The sequence below is a fragment of the Hippopotamus amphibius genome, chromosome 14 (assembly GCF_030028045.1).
Source record: "Hippopotamus amphibius kiboko isolate mHipAmp2 chromosome 14, mHipAmp2.hap2, whole genome shotgun sequence".
Lineage (NCBI taxonomy): Eukaryota > Metazoa > Chordata > Mammalia > Artiodactyla > Hippopotamidae > Hippopotamus > Hippopotamus amphibius.
In genome coordinates this window covers 71,347,306-71,364,563 of record NC_080199.1, presented here as the reverse complement: position 1 = coordinate 71,364,563, position 17,258 = coordinate 71,347,306, and the positions used below count along the sequence as shown (strand labels likewise).

Here is a 17,258-nt window from a genome sequence, read left to right as displayed (position 1 = left end):
ATGGATTTGAAATTTCTTTATAAGTAGAATCTTAGGGCCAGGTAAAGAGTATATACTATTAAGAAAGACGCTAAATTTTCTTCTTTGAGCAACTCAGTAGCTATAGATGCCTTTTACTTAGTTGGGAAAGATAAAAGGAAGAGTAGACTTTGGGTTATGTTTTAAAATCCTTTATGGTATTGGTCTCAGTCACACTGACTTTTGTTATTTGGTAGATCTTTTTATGTGTAAGAGTCTAGGATTAAACGCTGGTCTAGGATTCAGAATGTAAGAAAAACATCTCTTGACTTACAAGGTAGTTGAGAATAAAAATGATAATAAATGAAAGCCTATGAAATAGTTAAAGCATTTCCTTTTATGAAGTAACCTACCACTTCAAGATCAGAATGTTCATTTTATTTTACATGTGTTTTGCTCTAGCCGTGTAGGACGCTCCAAACAAGCAGCTACTAAAGAAAATGATTCAAGTGAAGAAGTAGATGTGTTTCAGGGTAGCTCTCCTGTCAATGATGATAATCCACAGGAAGAAACAGAGGAAGAAGAAGTTTCTACAGTAAATGTATGTGTTTATGAAAGTGCCATGTGTGATGGTATGGAACGTAGAATTAGAGTTGGTAAATATTTGGTCAGATCCATTTAGCACTTGCTGTTACTTAATAATTCTAAATATTTATAGATTTTTCTTCATTAGTTTGTAATGTTGTTTCATCTGCCCGCCTAGATAGTGGAGAAAATATCCTTTGTGAAAACCTGAAACCAAGTGAGAATAATAGATGTAACCTGGTAAAAGTGTAAATGTCCAGTTTAAAACTGAATGCAGAGAGGAAAAAGTGGCGGTCTAATGTCGACACCTCACGCATTTAAGTTCTCCATCTATCTGTTACACATACTCTTCTTTATGTTTCGTAAGTTTTTGTTTGAGTTTCCCACTAGCAACTAGAAGTTAATCATATAGAATAAAGTCATGTCTTTAACTGAAATTAGCTTTTGGAATTCATAAAATTGGTGGTAGATATTTCTTTTACAAAAGTAGGAATGTGATTCTTCCTGAGATGCTTTTTTTATTTTAAAGAAATGAATGGCTTTGCTGGTTACATCTCAGTTTTTCTCTTTGAAAGAAATATAATTAACACATTTAAGTAAGAGCTGTTGTCTTGCTAATATTCATGCTGAATCTTTGGATCAGCTCAACCAGCCATCTTTGTTTGAGAAACCTGTGTTCTGTGATCATGTGATCAAGTCCCAGAGTTGATTCCTGCCCCTCTGTCCTATTTAATATAATCAGCACTTCTGTCTGCATCGATTCATTTATGTGAATGAGTTAAGACCACAGAAAAATATGTTGAATTATGGTCTCAAACTAGTTGGGCTCATTTATAAAAGGGTTTTTTGGGGGTGTAAAAATAAGGCTGAAGTGTACATAGTGATTGATATCTTCATCAAAGAAAAACTATACTATAAATTAATTAAATTAAAATCCTGTTCTGTTTGTATTCCTCTTGCTAATACTGATGTTTTTTGAACTAAAGTTTTATGCTGTCATTAGTACTTGCCAGTAAGTGGTAATATGTCTGAATTTCAGGTTATTTATATGTATTTGATTGTTGTTATGATCCAAACTCAATAGCTGTTTTCTGAGAAAGACAGCTATAAGCCTAAATTCATAAATAGCAAATGTTTTCTTTTACTACAGAAACATAAGGAAAAAGGTGATATTTGCAATCGTTTTTCTTGCTGTTGGCATTGACTTCTGTTCATTTCTCTTTAAAATTCTTAAATAGAAAAGTTAGATAGTTTTCTCTTTTGCTGTCCTGGGGAAGGCTGTTTATGGGCCTTCACATATTTAGGTCTAAATATGTGGTGCCAAGACAGAAAGGTAACATAGGAGAAAGGAATTAAGGAAAGAAAAGCAAAGAAGGTCTGGAACAAGTAAGAATAATGATTGGTTAAAAAATAACAATTACTGCTGTGTCTAATTAATGTGTACCCATTTTAATTAAATATCTGGTGATATTTCTTTCAAGGTGCGGCGACGAAGTTCTAAAAGAGAAAGGCGGTGAACAAATGTCATTAACAACTTTATTTGTGGAAGCTTTGAAAAAGATAATTTTTTTGTCAAGCTTCAGGCCGAATAAAGCCTTTAATGCACAAAATGGGACTGCTGAAGAGTGGACAGTTGGACCTTACTCTGATGACTTCATGTATTTGTGGTCACATGCTTTAGCCATGCGCATGGTGATAACATTGACTACGGAGTCTTGTGAAAATGTCTAATGTGCGATGATGGCTATGTAGACATAAACTAAAGAAGAAACTTGTAAATATATCTTATCTTTCTTTCTCTTCCTTCCTTCCTTCCTTCCTTCCTTCCTTCCTTCCTTCCTTCCTTCCTTCCTTCCTTCCTTCCTTCCTTCCTTCCTTTTTCTTTCTTTCTTTCTTTCTTTCTTTCTTTCTTTCTTTCTTTCTTTCTTTCTTTCTTTCATGTTTCTGACTTCTGAAGTGCTTGTATAGCTTTTATCTGCAGCTTTAAACTGACAGTACCCAACTGTTTATTGGATCTGTTGATTTGAAAGAGTTTGTTAGGATAGATCTTAAGCAGTAATCTGTCAGTATTTGTATTTGTATTCTCTGCAATTTTACTGTGAAAAAAAATTTTTTCAACATATGGTGTCATTTTTTTGATGTCACTGTTTGTTGGAGAGTTAAAATGATCTCTTTCCTTGTGTATCTTACCTAGTGTTTACTCCTGAGCACCCTTAACCTTCAGAGGTGCTAAATTGTCTGCCATCACACCTGAACAATGCTTCTGATGGGAGGACGCCACACAGATTGTGAAATTGTCCTGAAGTTGTTTGATTATTTTACACCTCAGTATTGGTCCCAGAATTTTCTGGCCTTTCATGGCAATGAAAATTTTAAAAAGAGAGAGATTTAAAATATTTTAATTTTAAAGAGTGTGTTATAAAATAATGTACTGAATTCTTTATCCCATTTTATCATCCCTTTTCAGTTTTTATTAATCTACTGTATCAATAAAATTCTGCAATTTGAATTAGTTTTTAATAGTCTAGAATGTTATTGTGTATAGATATTTCCTCTTGAACATTATGTTCAGAAAATACGAATTATTACACTATAATATAAAATCTGATATATACACATTAGAAATGTTTCAGTTCTCCATAACAGTGTAAAGTTAATCAGAAAGAAAAAAATTTTATTGATGCAGTGTCTTTATAAAGCTGTTCTTGAAAGCAAGTGTTTTGTATTTTATAGTGAGTTGCATGTTTATGAAAAAAGTGCTGAAAATGGGATGTGCTCTTTTCTGTAAATTCATATTTAGCCATAGTATATGATAGATTGCCCCATAACATAGTTTTTCATCAAGAGTTTATTATTGTACTTTATTTTGGAGCCAAAAATTGTTTTGGGGGAGGGAGGGACAGGGTGGGCGTGATATATCCAACTATATGAGCTACTGTGGGTATCATAATCTTATGAACTTTGAATGAAATTCCACTTTGTCCAGATTGGGAGAAGTGGAAATTTATTTGGGTTTAGAGCATATCTTTTTTCTTTTCTTTATTGTAATCTACAAAATATAGAAACAAAGGCAGTATCCTTTATACAGTTTTATGAACTGTATTTTCAACCAAAACACATAGGTTACAACTTAATGCTTTCCTAAATTCATTTTAGTATTTCAGGTGCTGTTCTTTTATTTTTTCATCATTACCATCAGAAAAGAAAATCATATTCTAACTTATTAAATTTCTCACAGTGAATAATGGAGCATTTTCATTTAATACACCATTATGTTTAAGGTATATTTCCAAGATTGGTTATAATAGATGGGGATATAATAAAGAAAGTACTATTTTGGAAAATGACATTTTACTATTTTCCAGTGTATATCACAATTGATGTGATTATTTTTCTTTTAAAGATTTCTTCATGTTTATGAAACGGCCTTTTATTTTTTAAAAGAAAGTTTTGAACTGTGTCTTAATCTCTCGATATTTAACTATTCTCATTTACAACAGTACTGACACTAGTGATTATGCGAGGCTGCTATATATCAAGGCAGCTAATGTTGGACCAAGATACAGTTGGTTATTAAATGTGTCATTAGCTCAGTTCTCCCAAACACGCTATTTCTATTCAGCAGTACAAAGGCATGTTTTTAAATCTATAAAATAAAGAATAAGGGATAGCTTTGTATTTTTGTCGTTGACGAAATTGCACCAGAAATGTTTATGGAAGTATATCTTTAAGACCATTTTATAAAACATAATGAAAAATTGATTGTGGAGGATTTCTGTTTGCATGATCATAATTACCAAATTTCATTGCACATTTAATTCTGTATATCAGTTCACAAAAAATGTTCATTGTAGATTTTGTTCACTGCCAGCGAGTCTGATTTTATAACTTGTCTGTTCAGTTTTTGGGAGAATTATGATGTAAATTTTCCATTTTTCTGTAGGAAAAATAGGTGCAATAATGATCAAAGTTTTGATGTCCTGAGTCATCTTAGGGGATTATCTTGTTATTATGTTGAAACTTAACATTTCATGTACTAACATTTGGAGAGCCACATACTGTAACTAAAGTAAAATTAAGTATGTGTAAAATGTTAATTGCTAACAGTGGTTAGCAAACTCTTCAGTGATAATGTTCATTTTGAAAATATGTACTGTATAAAATTAAGAAAATATTTAACTCACTGTAACAGGTTCCATTATGAAAATCTTATGATTCTTCAGTGAGGTTATCTTGCTGCACTCTGTAGCAAATCCATTTAATCTACATTATAGTAAAATTTCTTGCTGCAGTGCAACAGGAAGCTTTTTCAGTGATCTCCACTGTATATGTAAATTACAAATGTGGCTGTAAAACTTGTTCCAGGTATTAAAGGTTAAATTACTTTCTGTATTTTCTTACAACTTGTAAGTTTGATTTTTAAGATTTCCTTTTGCCCACTTAAAGAATGTCAGGAGTTTAAGAATTTGTTTAACTTAGGCATATCTCCCCTACCACATAGTATTATGTCACTCTAATGAACAATTGGTATTTAGATAGATAACCAATTTTCAGACACATTTTTGGATTTTCTGTGAAGTTGAATAAACATGAAAGCTAATATATAATTGTATTATTTTATTTCTGTGGATCTATCTGTCTATCTATATATATATTTTAATATGTTTACTAAATGGAGGAAGGCACATTTTAGTGATTTTTGATTTTGGAGCCTTTGTTTTATGTTTCCTAGTAACATTTTTCAGGCTTTTGTTTAAACTTCTTATGCAAAATCTTGGCTGGCAGAGATTTACTAAGTGTTATTTAAGTTAAAAGATTGCATAACTGAAGAAAAGAAGTGTATAATATAAACTTTAAAAGTAAGCACTAAGAAAATAAGTTGCTGTGATGGCAGTTCTATTAATTTGTTCAGCGAATATTTATTGAGTACCTGCTAGGTGCTAGGCTAGTTACAGAGGATAAAGTATGATCAGGATAAAATAAGTCTCTGCCCTCATGGAGCTTACATTCTCCACAAAGAGGTGGGGGAGTAAGGAAAAGAGTGAGTAATATATAATATAATGTCATATTGTGAAAAATGTGGAGATTAGAAAAGGAAAAGCAGGAGAGAGAGTAGAAATGATTGGAGGAGAAGCTGTTTTATGTACTTTGAAGCTATGTTATTCAGTAAAATTTAGGATTTTTATGTATGATGAAGTGACACTTTTATAATTATAGAACGTCACTTATTATCTGTATGAATACTTCATGCCTACTTCTGATAATTGATATAGCCATACTAGTTTTAACTATTGTTTGCATAACAAAACTTTTTCTGTTCCATTATTTTCAACCTGTTTGTGTTTAAAAGTGCATGTTATGTGAACATTTTATACTTTGGTCTTGTTCTTTTATCCAATCTTAGAATCTTTGTTCTTTAATTAGAGTGTGTAGACTATTTTTGGTATAGTCATTGATATAGTGGCTTTTATTGCTATTTTCTTTTTTGCTAGTTTTTTCTTTATTTCTTTGTTTTCCCCTTTTCCTACCTTCGGCTAGGTAAAGTACTTTTTTTTTTTTAATAAATTTATTTATTTATTAATTTTGTTTATTGGCTCCAGTTGTGGAGACCAGGGGCTACTCTTCATTGTGATGCACAGGCTTCTCATTGCGGTGGCTTCTCTTGTTGTGGAGCATGGGCTCTACGCACGTGGGCTTCAGTAGTTGCAGCACACGGGCTCAATAATCATGGCTCATGGGCTCTAGAGCACAGGCTCAATAGTTGTGGTGCACAGGCTCAGTTGCTCTGTGGTATGTGGGATCTTCCTGGAGCAGGGCTCGAACCTGGACCCCCTGCATTGGCAGGCAGATTCTTAACCACTGTGCCACCTAGGAAGCCCTGAAGAACTTTTAGTATTGGTTATGGTGCAGGCGTGGGGGAGCAGTTAACTCATTCAGCTTTTGTTTGTTTGAAAAGTCTTAATCACACCTTCATTTTTGAAGGGTATTTTCCTTGGATATGGAATTCCCGATTGGTAGTTTTATGTATTTGGCAACTTAAGAGTTAGCATTCTGTTGTCCTGTGATTTTCATATTTTTTGTTGTAAGTCAGCTTAAAAGCTTTTTGTTCTTTGTAGGTAATGTGTCTTTTTTTTTTTCTGGCTGCTTTTAGGATTTTCTCTGTCTTTGTTTTTAGCAGCTTGGCTGTGCTGAGCGTACTTATGTTTCTCATTTTATTTATCATGCTTGAGGTTTACCTAGCTCTTGATGTATTCCATCAGTTGTGAAAAATTATCCCTTCACATACTACTTCTACTCTATTATCACTTCTCTCTTTCTGACACTCCAGTTATAAATATATTTTACTGTTTGTGTCACATGTGCTTTTTATTTTCTTCCCTGTTCTTTACACTTTTTTCTCTCTGTGCGTCAGTTTGGATATTTTCTGTTGACCCATCTTTCAGATTTATCAAGCCTGTTCTTCTGTATGGTCCAGTCTTCCATTTAACCCACCCAATTAGTTGATTTCAAATATTGTATTTTTTAGTTTTAGAATGTCCAATTATATTTTATAGATTTCATTTCTCTGTTGAATGTCTCTATCTCTTTACTCTTTTCTCTCATTTTAAAAAATACAGCTGGCAAACATTTGAATTATGTAATTAACTCTAACATCTGCATCATCAGTGGATCTGATTCTGCTGCCTAATTCTTTTCTTTCTTGATTATCAGTCATGTTTTTCCTGGTTACACTTCTTTCTCTCACTTTATATATAGGGCTTTTGATTTTTTCCTCTTCCGCAGGAGAGTGTGTGTAAAAGAACCAAAGAACTGAAGTTGATGTGATTTTCCCCTAAGAGAGAATTTGCCTTGTTTCCTGTTAGGCATTTTAGGGCTTCATTACCTCAGTCATTGGAGTTGGGCTTGGGTTTGCAGCTTTTGTTAGACTCAAACTTGTTTCAAAAGTCTTGGGAGTAAGACTTGTATTATGTGACAGGCCTTTCCCTTTAGGACAGCAAGACTACAAGCAATTTCACTCAGCTTTTCTCTCCAGCCCAGCCTCACAGTAGGAAGGCTGTTTTACATAGGATAGTCAAAGAAAGTTCTTTGAGAAGGTGACCTCTGAACATGGACTTCCATTAAGTGAGGGAATCAAGCCCTATGGGGGGAAAAAGTATTACAGGCAGAGGTAAGAGTAAGTATAAAAGTCCTTAGGGATGAATGAGTACATCAGGGATTTCAAGCAGGCAGCGTTTCTGTGTGAACCAAAGGATAAAGGGTAGGAGAGAGATTCAGAAGATATCAAAGAGTCAGATCATACTTGTATGCCTCTTGGGAGTTTTGTTCAAAGTTTGATGGGCATCCATTGTAGGGCTTTGATGAGTAGGAGAGTGGCAAGATCTGGACTGGTTTTTATTTCTTATTTCGTAATTAAAAAAAAATACGTTGGACTCAACATGTCTAAAACTGAATGCATAACCTTTCCTTCCTGGATCCTGGTCGGCTTCATGTATCTGAAAATATTCAGCTAGTAATACAAATCAGAAGTCTAGAAATTGCCTCCCAGCTCCTCCCCTTCCTTACACTCATATCCAGTCTGTCATCAAGCCCTGTTGATTTTTTCCTTCTGATTATTCCTGGAATTTTTCTACTTTTCATCAGTGTATTTTCTTTAAATTCTCATTTCTTTACCTCCAAACTCTTCTGCTTACATTTGCTCTTGCTGACCTCAAATTTATTTTCAGTGTAGCCAGACTGTTGTGAAATACAGCGATCCCGTCAGCAGCAGCAACAACAAAACCCTACAGCTCCTTCACACTTCACCATTGTATTTAGGATAAGGTTCCCTACAAAGCTCTGCATCTTTGGTCACTCCTATCTAGCCAGTCATTTCTTCTTCATCTGTGTCAGCAACACTATTCTTTCAGTCCCCTTATACCTAGTTGCCAGAGGTACAAGCTATGAGGGTGCATATAAAGATATATAGACATTCAAAAGAAAAAGTATAGTCTATTCTTTTTGCCTGGAGCACACTTCCTTTTTCTGCTGTCTAATTGTTTCCTACTCTACAAGTAAGAATTTTCCCTAGGAAGCCTTTCTAGATTTCTGTGATCAGGACAAACCCCACTATTATATGTTCTCTTAGTTTACCTCTTTATAGAGCCTGTTAGCACAGTTGGCATTTGAATTGTTTGATTAACACATGTCCTACTGCCTCCAACATTGTAAACTACATGAAGACAGAGGTGCTGTTCTTGTTTACTAGTTTATCTCTAGCACACAGCACAGTGCCTAGTGTAATGGTACACAAAAACATTGGTTGAATAAATCTAAATTAACTTTACGTTATTAAAATGTAGATAAATATAACAGGCATTAAAAATTGTTCAATTAAAATGAAGTCTTGCAATTTATTGTGCCAGGTAACCTTACTAAAAGCTTTACATGCACTGTCATCTCATGTAGTCCTCACTGTAGCTCTGTGTGGTCATTGATGGTATGCCATTTAACAGATGCGGGAACAGAGGGTCAGAGATTGTGGTTCACTCGTGACTCCTCATTGCTAAAGTGATGACTGAGGAGTTGATCACATGTTTTACTCCAAAGCTATGCTCTTTCTATACTACCTCAAATATTAATCATCAAACCAACATTGATTGAATATTAATAAGTCTTAAAGAAGTAGTAATACTCAAATTATGTTGGAATTTCCTAGTCAAGGTGATAATATAATATTGGCCACATTTTATTGGATACTCTGTTACCTGTTTCCCTACATTATCTCCCTTTGTGAGAAATGTGTATTATCAACATTTTACAAAGAAACCTAGACTTACCCAAAGGTCACAGAGTAGAGCCAATCAGAGTAGATGGTCTGAAGTAATATCTATGCCACTGGATTGGACTAGAATTCAACTAACTTACTTAAACCAAAACTGCTTTCTATTTATTGAAAGCATATGGATAAAAATGTAAATTTCATTTACTTTACATAATTTACATTCTTGGGTGGATGGGTTTAATTGGGTTCACTGGGTAGTCTTCTGCTTTATGCCCCTTGGGTGCCTCTAGTTATCATGAATAAAAATCCTGGAGAGGCGATAATAATGTTTGTCCCTTATAGATGGTATGTGAATGGTTGGAGCTTGGGTGCACATCACATATGTTCATTTGGGAATTGAGGTCAGCTTGGCTGAAGGGGAGAACTTTCTGAGTTGTGATTGGTTAGCGGGGAGATACTCTTGCAAAAGCATTTTGGGAGAACATAGTTTAGGGCTTTGAGTTACAAAGCCAGTTAAGGTAATGGTAGCAAAAAAAGGAAGCTAGGAAACTATTAGGACTTATAACATGACAGCTTTAGAAGGGTGTGTAATACAGTTTAAGGGAGTATAACAGGGAGTCCAGTTAGTTAACTATAAGATTAACTGCGTAGTTTGCTCTGAAGAAGCAATTACCTTGTCCTTAAGCCTCAAACTTCATAATTAGTAATTGTTAGACCTGAGTTTTGTAGTTCCATTATTCAGATAGACAACATTCACAGTAACAGCCAGTTGAACATCTTTTTTGATTTAAAACCTTTCACAGGTACTTCCTAAGTCCTTTCCCATAGAAAGGAGGTAGAAACAACATAGACATTCAGAGCAAAATATGAACATCACCCTTCGTTTCACCTGATCAGGATTTCAGTCTCATTTCCTCACTTATATATACCTGTGTATCTTTTGTTTTTACGTAAATGGGACCATACTATACCCTTCTACTTTTTCCTCTACGTAATGTTTTTATAAAGCTATCGGCACAAATGAGTTTATCACACCCTTTGAACAACTGCATAAGATTCATTGTATAGGTATGCCATGGTTTGTTTATTCACAGTTCTGTTGATGGGCATTTGGGTTATTTACATTTTTCATTGTTACAAATGATGCAGTAAATATTTCCTGTATGTGACTTTGTGCTGAAGTGCCAGATTTCCTGTAAGAAGTAGATTCCTATACAGAGGATTGTGGAGTTCCTTTAAATTATAAGTTCTGCCAAATTGCTTTCCCAGAAGTCTACCAATTAATAGTGTTTTTAATTTCTGTCAGTCCAGCAATTACTTTGTTTTCATTTGCATTTCTCCAGTTACAAATGAAAGACCATTGTTGCATATGTTTTCTTGTTGTGATTGGCTATTTCTAGTCTATGAATTACTTGATATTCTTTGCCCATTTTTCTATTTAGCTGTTTTGTCTTTTTACCGTTGTTGTTATTTATCTTTGGGCAGAAAGGGAGGAGGTAGGGGTAGGTTATGGACTTAGCCACACCATGTTACATTTGGTTACAAAAAAATACTATAGTTTTTGGCTAGCTATAGGCTGAGTGAACTTACCATCTTTCCATGAGCTCTTTACATATTCTGACATTATTCACTTGGTAAGTCTGTGGAGGATATCTTCTAGTGAGTTACTTATCGTTAAGTTTTTTTTGTTTTTTGGGGGTTTTTTGGCCATGCACCACATGGCTTGCAGGATCAGGCCACGGCTGTGAAAGCACCGAGTTCTAACCACTGGACGGCCAGGGAATTCCCATCTTTAAGCCTTTTTTTTTTTAAAGTTATTTATTTATTGGCTGAGTTGGGTCTTCATTGCTGCACACGGCTTTCTCTAGTTGCAGAGAGCAGGGGCTACTCTTTGTTGCGGTGTGCAGGCTTCTTATTGTGGTGGCTTCTCACTGCAGAGCACAGACTCTAGGCGCGAGGGCTTCAGTAGTTGTGGCACGTGGGCTCAATAGTTGTGGCTTGCGGGCTGTAGGGTGCAGGCTCTGTTGTTGTGGCGCATGGGCTTAGTAGCTCTGTGGTATGTGGGATCTTCCTGAACCAGGGCACAAACCTGTGTTGCCTGCATTGGTGGGCGGATTCTTAACCACTGCACCACCAGGGAAGCCCCTTTAAGCCTTTTTTTTAAATGGTGTCTTCTGTTGTATAATACGGGAGTTTTTCTTCTTTGTGAGCTCGTATGTGTCAGTATTTTTCATTATGGCCTCTGAGTTTTGTACTTAGTATAAGATTTTGAAACTATTTTCCTATTTTCTAATATGTGTACTTTTTTTTTAAACATTAATCATTTACTGTATCTGGTGACTACTTTTGTATATTGTATGTGATTGTGGTCTAACTTAATTTTCTCCTAAATGTATAGTTACTTTTCTTAACACAATTTATTGTATAGTTTCTTTTATCTCCACTGGCTTGAAATGCCACAGGTATCATGAACTGACTATCTTTATCTACCTGGATCTGGTTTTGGACTCCTGTTTCATTGATCTTTGCCTATAACCATCATATAATGTAATTACTATACCTATATAATAAGTTCTTATATTTGGTCTGAGAAATTTCCCTAAGTTTTAATTTTAATAATGTTTTATTTGTTATTCTTGGCTATCCTTGTTATTTTCTCTTACTCAAAATATCAGCATCTTTACAATATTGAGTCTGCCCACTGAGATATATTTTTTTCAAGTCTTTCCTTTCAATATAGTTTTACTGTTTTTTTCATAAGAATAGGCTTTGCATCTTAAACTATATATCTATGAATTTTATTGTTATTGCTAACATTGTTACTCTGTTTTCTAACAGGTTAAGCCCCCTGTGTTGTGTTTTCAGCCACTTTGCAGAACTTTTATTAGCTGTATGAGTTTTTCAGTTAATTCTCTTGGATTTGTTAGACAGGTAACACTCTATACAGAGGATTTTCAGTATTCCAGATTGTTCTAATACTTATATATCATGTTTCTCTGGTCTAGTTGCGTTGGTTGGCACTTCCAGAGTATTGTTAAATAGAAAGCATCCTGTCTTATTTTTCAGTTTAGGAAAGTTTCTGTTTCTGTCTTATCAGGGTTATTAAAAATAAAACCTGGAATGCATGTTGAATACCGTGTTTGCTTGGCAGTTTGTATATTATTTATTTTAAATATATAAAATACATATATAATTTAAAATTATATATTTTAAAGAATATATAATTATTAGTGTAATGAATTAATAGATTTCATAAATAGAATCACCGTTGCTTGCTTTGGTAGAGTTAACCCAGCTTGGTCATGCTAACATTTTACTCAGTATCCTTATATTCATGTCGAGTATTGAGGTTGGTTTATAATTTGTTGTGTTCTCCTTACTCCAGTATTGGTATGAAGCGTTTTGCTAGTCTTTAGAATGAGTTGGAAAGCTCTCTCTGTTTGTCTGTGAAACAGGGTATATAATGTAGGAATTATTTACTTTCTAAAATCTTGATAGAGCTCAGATTTTACATTATATGTGGTGCCTTTGTTAATTTAATATTTTCAATTTTCAAGTAAAAAAGTATTTCCAACATAGCAGACCATCATGATGTCATTCTCCAAGTTTAAAAGATGTTAAATTAATACTTCACCATATTTGTTTCAATTCTTGATAACTCCCCGCCACCTCCAACACACACACACACACACACACGCACACACGCACACACATTCTCTGCTCTCGCTGCAAGTGAGCTGTAAAATCTCTCAGGCATGTTTAGCAAGCAGTGTTTCTTTATTGTCTTTTAAGAATAAACATTCCATAATTGTGTCATAGATGCTGTGGAGTGATTGCATTTGTGTCTGTCCTTTCATGAGGAGGAAAAACTCACTTTATGCAAAAACCACATTCCTGTTTTTTTTTTTTTAAGAGGAAATAAGATATAGGTAAAGCTTATAACCTTTTTTCATTCTTCCCCCCTTCTTCACTTAAGTGATAAATATCCTGATAGTAATGTGTGTTCCCATGCATGTTTTCATCCTTGTTTTACATATGTGTATTTTTAGAAGTACGTAGGACCATTTCACATATTTTTAAATTTTATGGGGAAAAATCCATTGTATCTATAATTTTGAAACCTATTTTTTACTCAGTACTGTGTCTTTGAGGTATAGGTACAGCCATGTTTGTTACATGTTGTTCTTTCTATTTTTTCATGATTTAACATCTCTGAAATTAAGTTGCTTTCTAAATCGTAGTATCATATTAGATTTGATGAAGTCCTGTAGTTAAATCCTCTAAATTGCTTTTGTAAAGTATTTTATTGTTTGACCATACCACAGTTAATTCACTTTTATAGCAGTTAATCATTTTTCATATGTTTTAAATTTTTATTATCAGATTGTTTACACTTTCATTATTACAACCAGGGCCAAAGTGAACATCCTTGTCCTCATAAATGGTTATTTTGAATGGAAATGTTGAATTTAATGAATATAGGTATCCTACTTTCCAGGTATTGCCAAATTACAGTGCAAAGTGGTTGTCTTACTTTATACTCCCATCAGCAGTGTATCAGAGCTTTTGTTTGTTTTTAATTTTTAGATGTGAATTCCTTTGAAATTAACTCTGTACTGTGGGTTAGGGATCTTATTTTATCTTTTTCAAATGCATAGCTATTCATCTCAGCACTATTGCTTATTAAATAGTTTATTCTTTCTACTTTTATTTAAATGCCATAGCTGTCATATACCAAGTGCTTTTATATGTTGAGAATATATTTAAAATAATATAATATTTACATTTATAATGTTTATAATGTTTCTAGGCTCTCTTGTGTTCCATTAGTTTATGTATGTACTCCTGCAACTAGTATATTTTCGTTACGGTAGTTTTATAGTAAGGCATCTCCCTTATTAATACTGTTCAGAATTGTCTTGGCTATTGTCGTTTTACACCTCCACATGAATTTTATAATCAGGTTGCCAAATTCTGGCAAAAGTCCTTAGGATTTTTGCTGTAATTGCATTGAATTAAAAAAAGTTTTTTGAAGATAATGATCATTGGTTAGTTGGTTGGTGTATATCTTTTAAATCCATAAGTAGTTTTACAGTTTACTTTGTAACTATCTTGCAAACTCTATTTTTCTTTAAAATTACTTTTTCTCATTGTTGCTGATGGGTAAGGAACACTAGCTCAGTCTACCCTCATTCCTCTACCCTTACTCCTTTGGGGCCTAAGAACTTTTTTAGCAGCTGAAGCTTTTATTATCTTTTTAGCTTCTTTTATGGTTAGTTAATCCAAGTTTTTCCTTCTTCCTAAAGTGAAATTTTAGTAATTCATGTTTTCCTTGGCAGTTGTGCATATCTAGATTTAAAAATTTGTTGGTAAAAGTTTCATGTAAGCTATTTTATTTTGTAAATCTCCTTTGTAACTTCTCTTATATATTTGTTTTTTCTTGGTTCAAAAAAAATTTTTTTAATCTTTTTTTCCCCCCTCTATGCTTGGATTTCCTTGAGATTTTCCAAGAACCAGCTGTAGGTTTTATTGATAAAGCATTTTTTTGTTGTTGCATGTTATTTCTGTAATTTCTGCAATAATCATCAATCCTTTTTTCAACTTTATTTGAATGTATTAATTCTTCTTTTAGTCTTGTTTTGTTTTATCTTTTTTTTTTTAGCTCTTTATTGGAATATAATTGCTTTACACTCTTGTACCAGTTTTTGAGGTACACCAAAGTCAATCAGCTGCATTTATACACATATCCCCATATTCGTTCCCTCCCGTGACTCCCTCCCACCCTCCCCGTCCCGGCCCTCTAAGGCATCACCCATCATCAAGTTGATCTCCCTTTGTTATACAGCAACTTCCCACTGGCTATCTGTTTTACAGTTGGTAGTATATATATGTCTATGCTACTCTCTCACTTTGTCCCAGCTTCCCCTTTGCTCCCGCCCCCCCAACCTCATGTCCTCCAGTCCATTCTCTGCATCTGCATCCTTATTCTTGTCTTGTCACTGGGTTCATCAGTACCTTTTTTTTTTTTTTTTTTTTTAAGATTCCTAATACATGAGTTAGCATACAATATTTGTTTTTCTCATTCTGGCTTACTTCACTCTGTATGACAGACTCTAGGTCTATCTACCTACCTCATTACATATAACTCCATCTCATTCCTTTTTATAGCTGAGTAATGTTCCATTGTATATATATGCCACATCTTCTTTATCCATTCATTTGTTGATGGGCATTTAGGTTGCTTCCATGTCCTGGCTATTGTAAATAGTGCTGCAATAAACATTACAGTACGTGTTTCTTTTTGGATTATGGTTTTCTCTGGGTATAGGCCCAGTAGTGGGATTACTGGATCATATGGTAGTTCTGTTTTTAGTTTTTTAAGGAATCTGCAAACTGTTTTCCATAGTGGCTGTACCAGCTTACATTCCCACCAACAGTGCAGGAGAGTTCCCTTTTCTCCACACCCTCTCCAACATTTGTTGTTTCCAGATTTTGTGATGCTGGCCATTCTGACTGGTGTGAGGTGATACCTCATTGTGGCTTTGACTTGTATTTCTCTAATGATTAGTGATGTTGAGCATCTTTTCATGTGTTTGTTGGCCATCTGTAGGTCTTCTTTGGAGAAATGTCTATTTAGGTCTTCTGCCCATTTGTGGATTGGGTTTTTTGCTTTTTTGGTATTAAGCTGCATGAGCTGCTTGTATATTTTGGAGATTAATCCTTTGTCCGTTGCTTGTTGGCAAGCATTTTCTCCCATTCTGCGGGTTGCCTTCTTGTCTTGTTTGTGGTTTATTTCGCTGTGCAAAAGCTTTTAGGTTCCTTAGGTCCCATTTGTTTATTCTTGATTTTATTTCCATGATTCTAGGAGGTGGGTCAAAAAGGATCTTGCTTTGATGTATGTCATAGAGTGTTCTGCCTATGTTTTCCTCTAGTTTTATAGTGTCTGGCCTTACATGTAGGTCTTTAATCCATTTTGAATTTATTTTTGTGTATGGTGTTAGGAAGTGTTCTAATTTCATTCTTTTAATCTTTTGGGCTGTATTCTTAGTTCATTTACCTTTAGTCTTTAATAATATATACATTTCTCTTCTAACTTGATTACATTCCAAAGGTTTTGTTTTGTAGTGTTCCCCCTTATTATTCATTTCTAAATAGCTTATAATTTTTGTTTTGAGTTTTCAGCTTAGTGGGGATTTTTCTCCCAGCAGACTTTTTAAAAATTCTGAATAGATAGGGTTGGGTGTGATGATGGTTATTTTGTTATCTTTTTGTGATTAATTTCTAATTTAACTAAATGTAGGCCAGGAATGTCACTTGTGTAATTTTGCTTCTTGGTCTGTATGGAGAGATATTTGTTGTGTGTTTCCATATGTGCCTGCAAAGGTTTATTTAGGTTTATTCACAGTGTTTTGTGTACCAAATTGTGTGTATGTATGTGTGTTTTAGATGGGGCTTGTTTATTGCGTTATTTAAATTTTTTTTTAAATTTTATTTATTTATTATTTTTTGGGGGGTAAACCAAATTCAATCATCTGTTTTTATACACATATCCCCGTATTCCCTCCCTCCCTCGACTCCCCACCCACTCTCCCTCGAGTCCCCCCCTCCCTCCCCATCCCAGTCCTCTAAGGGGTTATTTAAATTTATATATCTCGGTTTTATCATCTGTCAAACATGTTAGTTTAGGAGAGATTTCTTTTAATGTCCCTAATGAAAACTGGGAATACAACCGTTTCTCCTTGTATCTGTTTTAACTTCATATATTTCAAAGTTCGGATCTTAGAAGTTCTATGACTGATAAAAGTATTTAATACTCCTTTCTCAGGCTTCCCTCTGTCATTTTGTTTTATGTATGATTTTAAAACAGCATATAGCTATCTTTACTATTTATTTTTTTCCCTTGATTTTCTCTGTTCTGTTTCTGGAATTCTTTAGTTTTTTGAATTGTCTTCCA

At 34.2% G+C, this 17,258-nt stretch overlaps 1 protein-coding gene across 7 annotated transcripts in view; it reads left to right on the top strand.

Moving 5' to 3' along the window:
- Positions 1 to 2,454, top strand: part of PDS5B (PDS5 cohesin associated factor B) — a 198,183-nt gene extending 195,729 nt beyond the window's left edge. For 5 of the 7 annotated variants that reach the window (XM_057707514.1, XM_057707513.1, XM_057707512.1 and 2 more), the window contains exons 34-35: positions 421 to 559; positions 2,025 to 2,453. In XM_057707514.1, the coding sequence (XP_057563497.1) occupies positions 421 to 559; positions 2,025 to 2,060 (175 nt within the window). In that variant the 3' untranslated portion in view covers positions 2,061 to 2,453. Of the gene's footprint in view, positions 1 to 420; positions 560 to 2,024 lie in introns of all 7 variants that reach the window. The other 2 variants (XM_057707515.1, XM_057707516.1) reach the window with 2 other exon arrangements.
- The last annotated feature ends 14,804 nt before the right edge of the window (positions 2,455 to 17,258 follow it).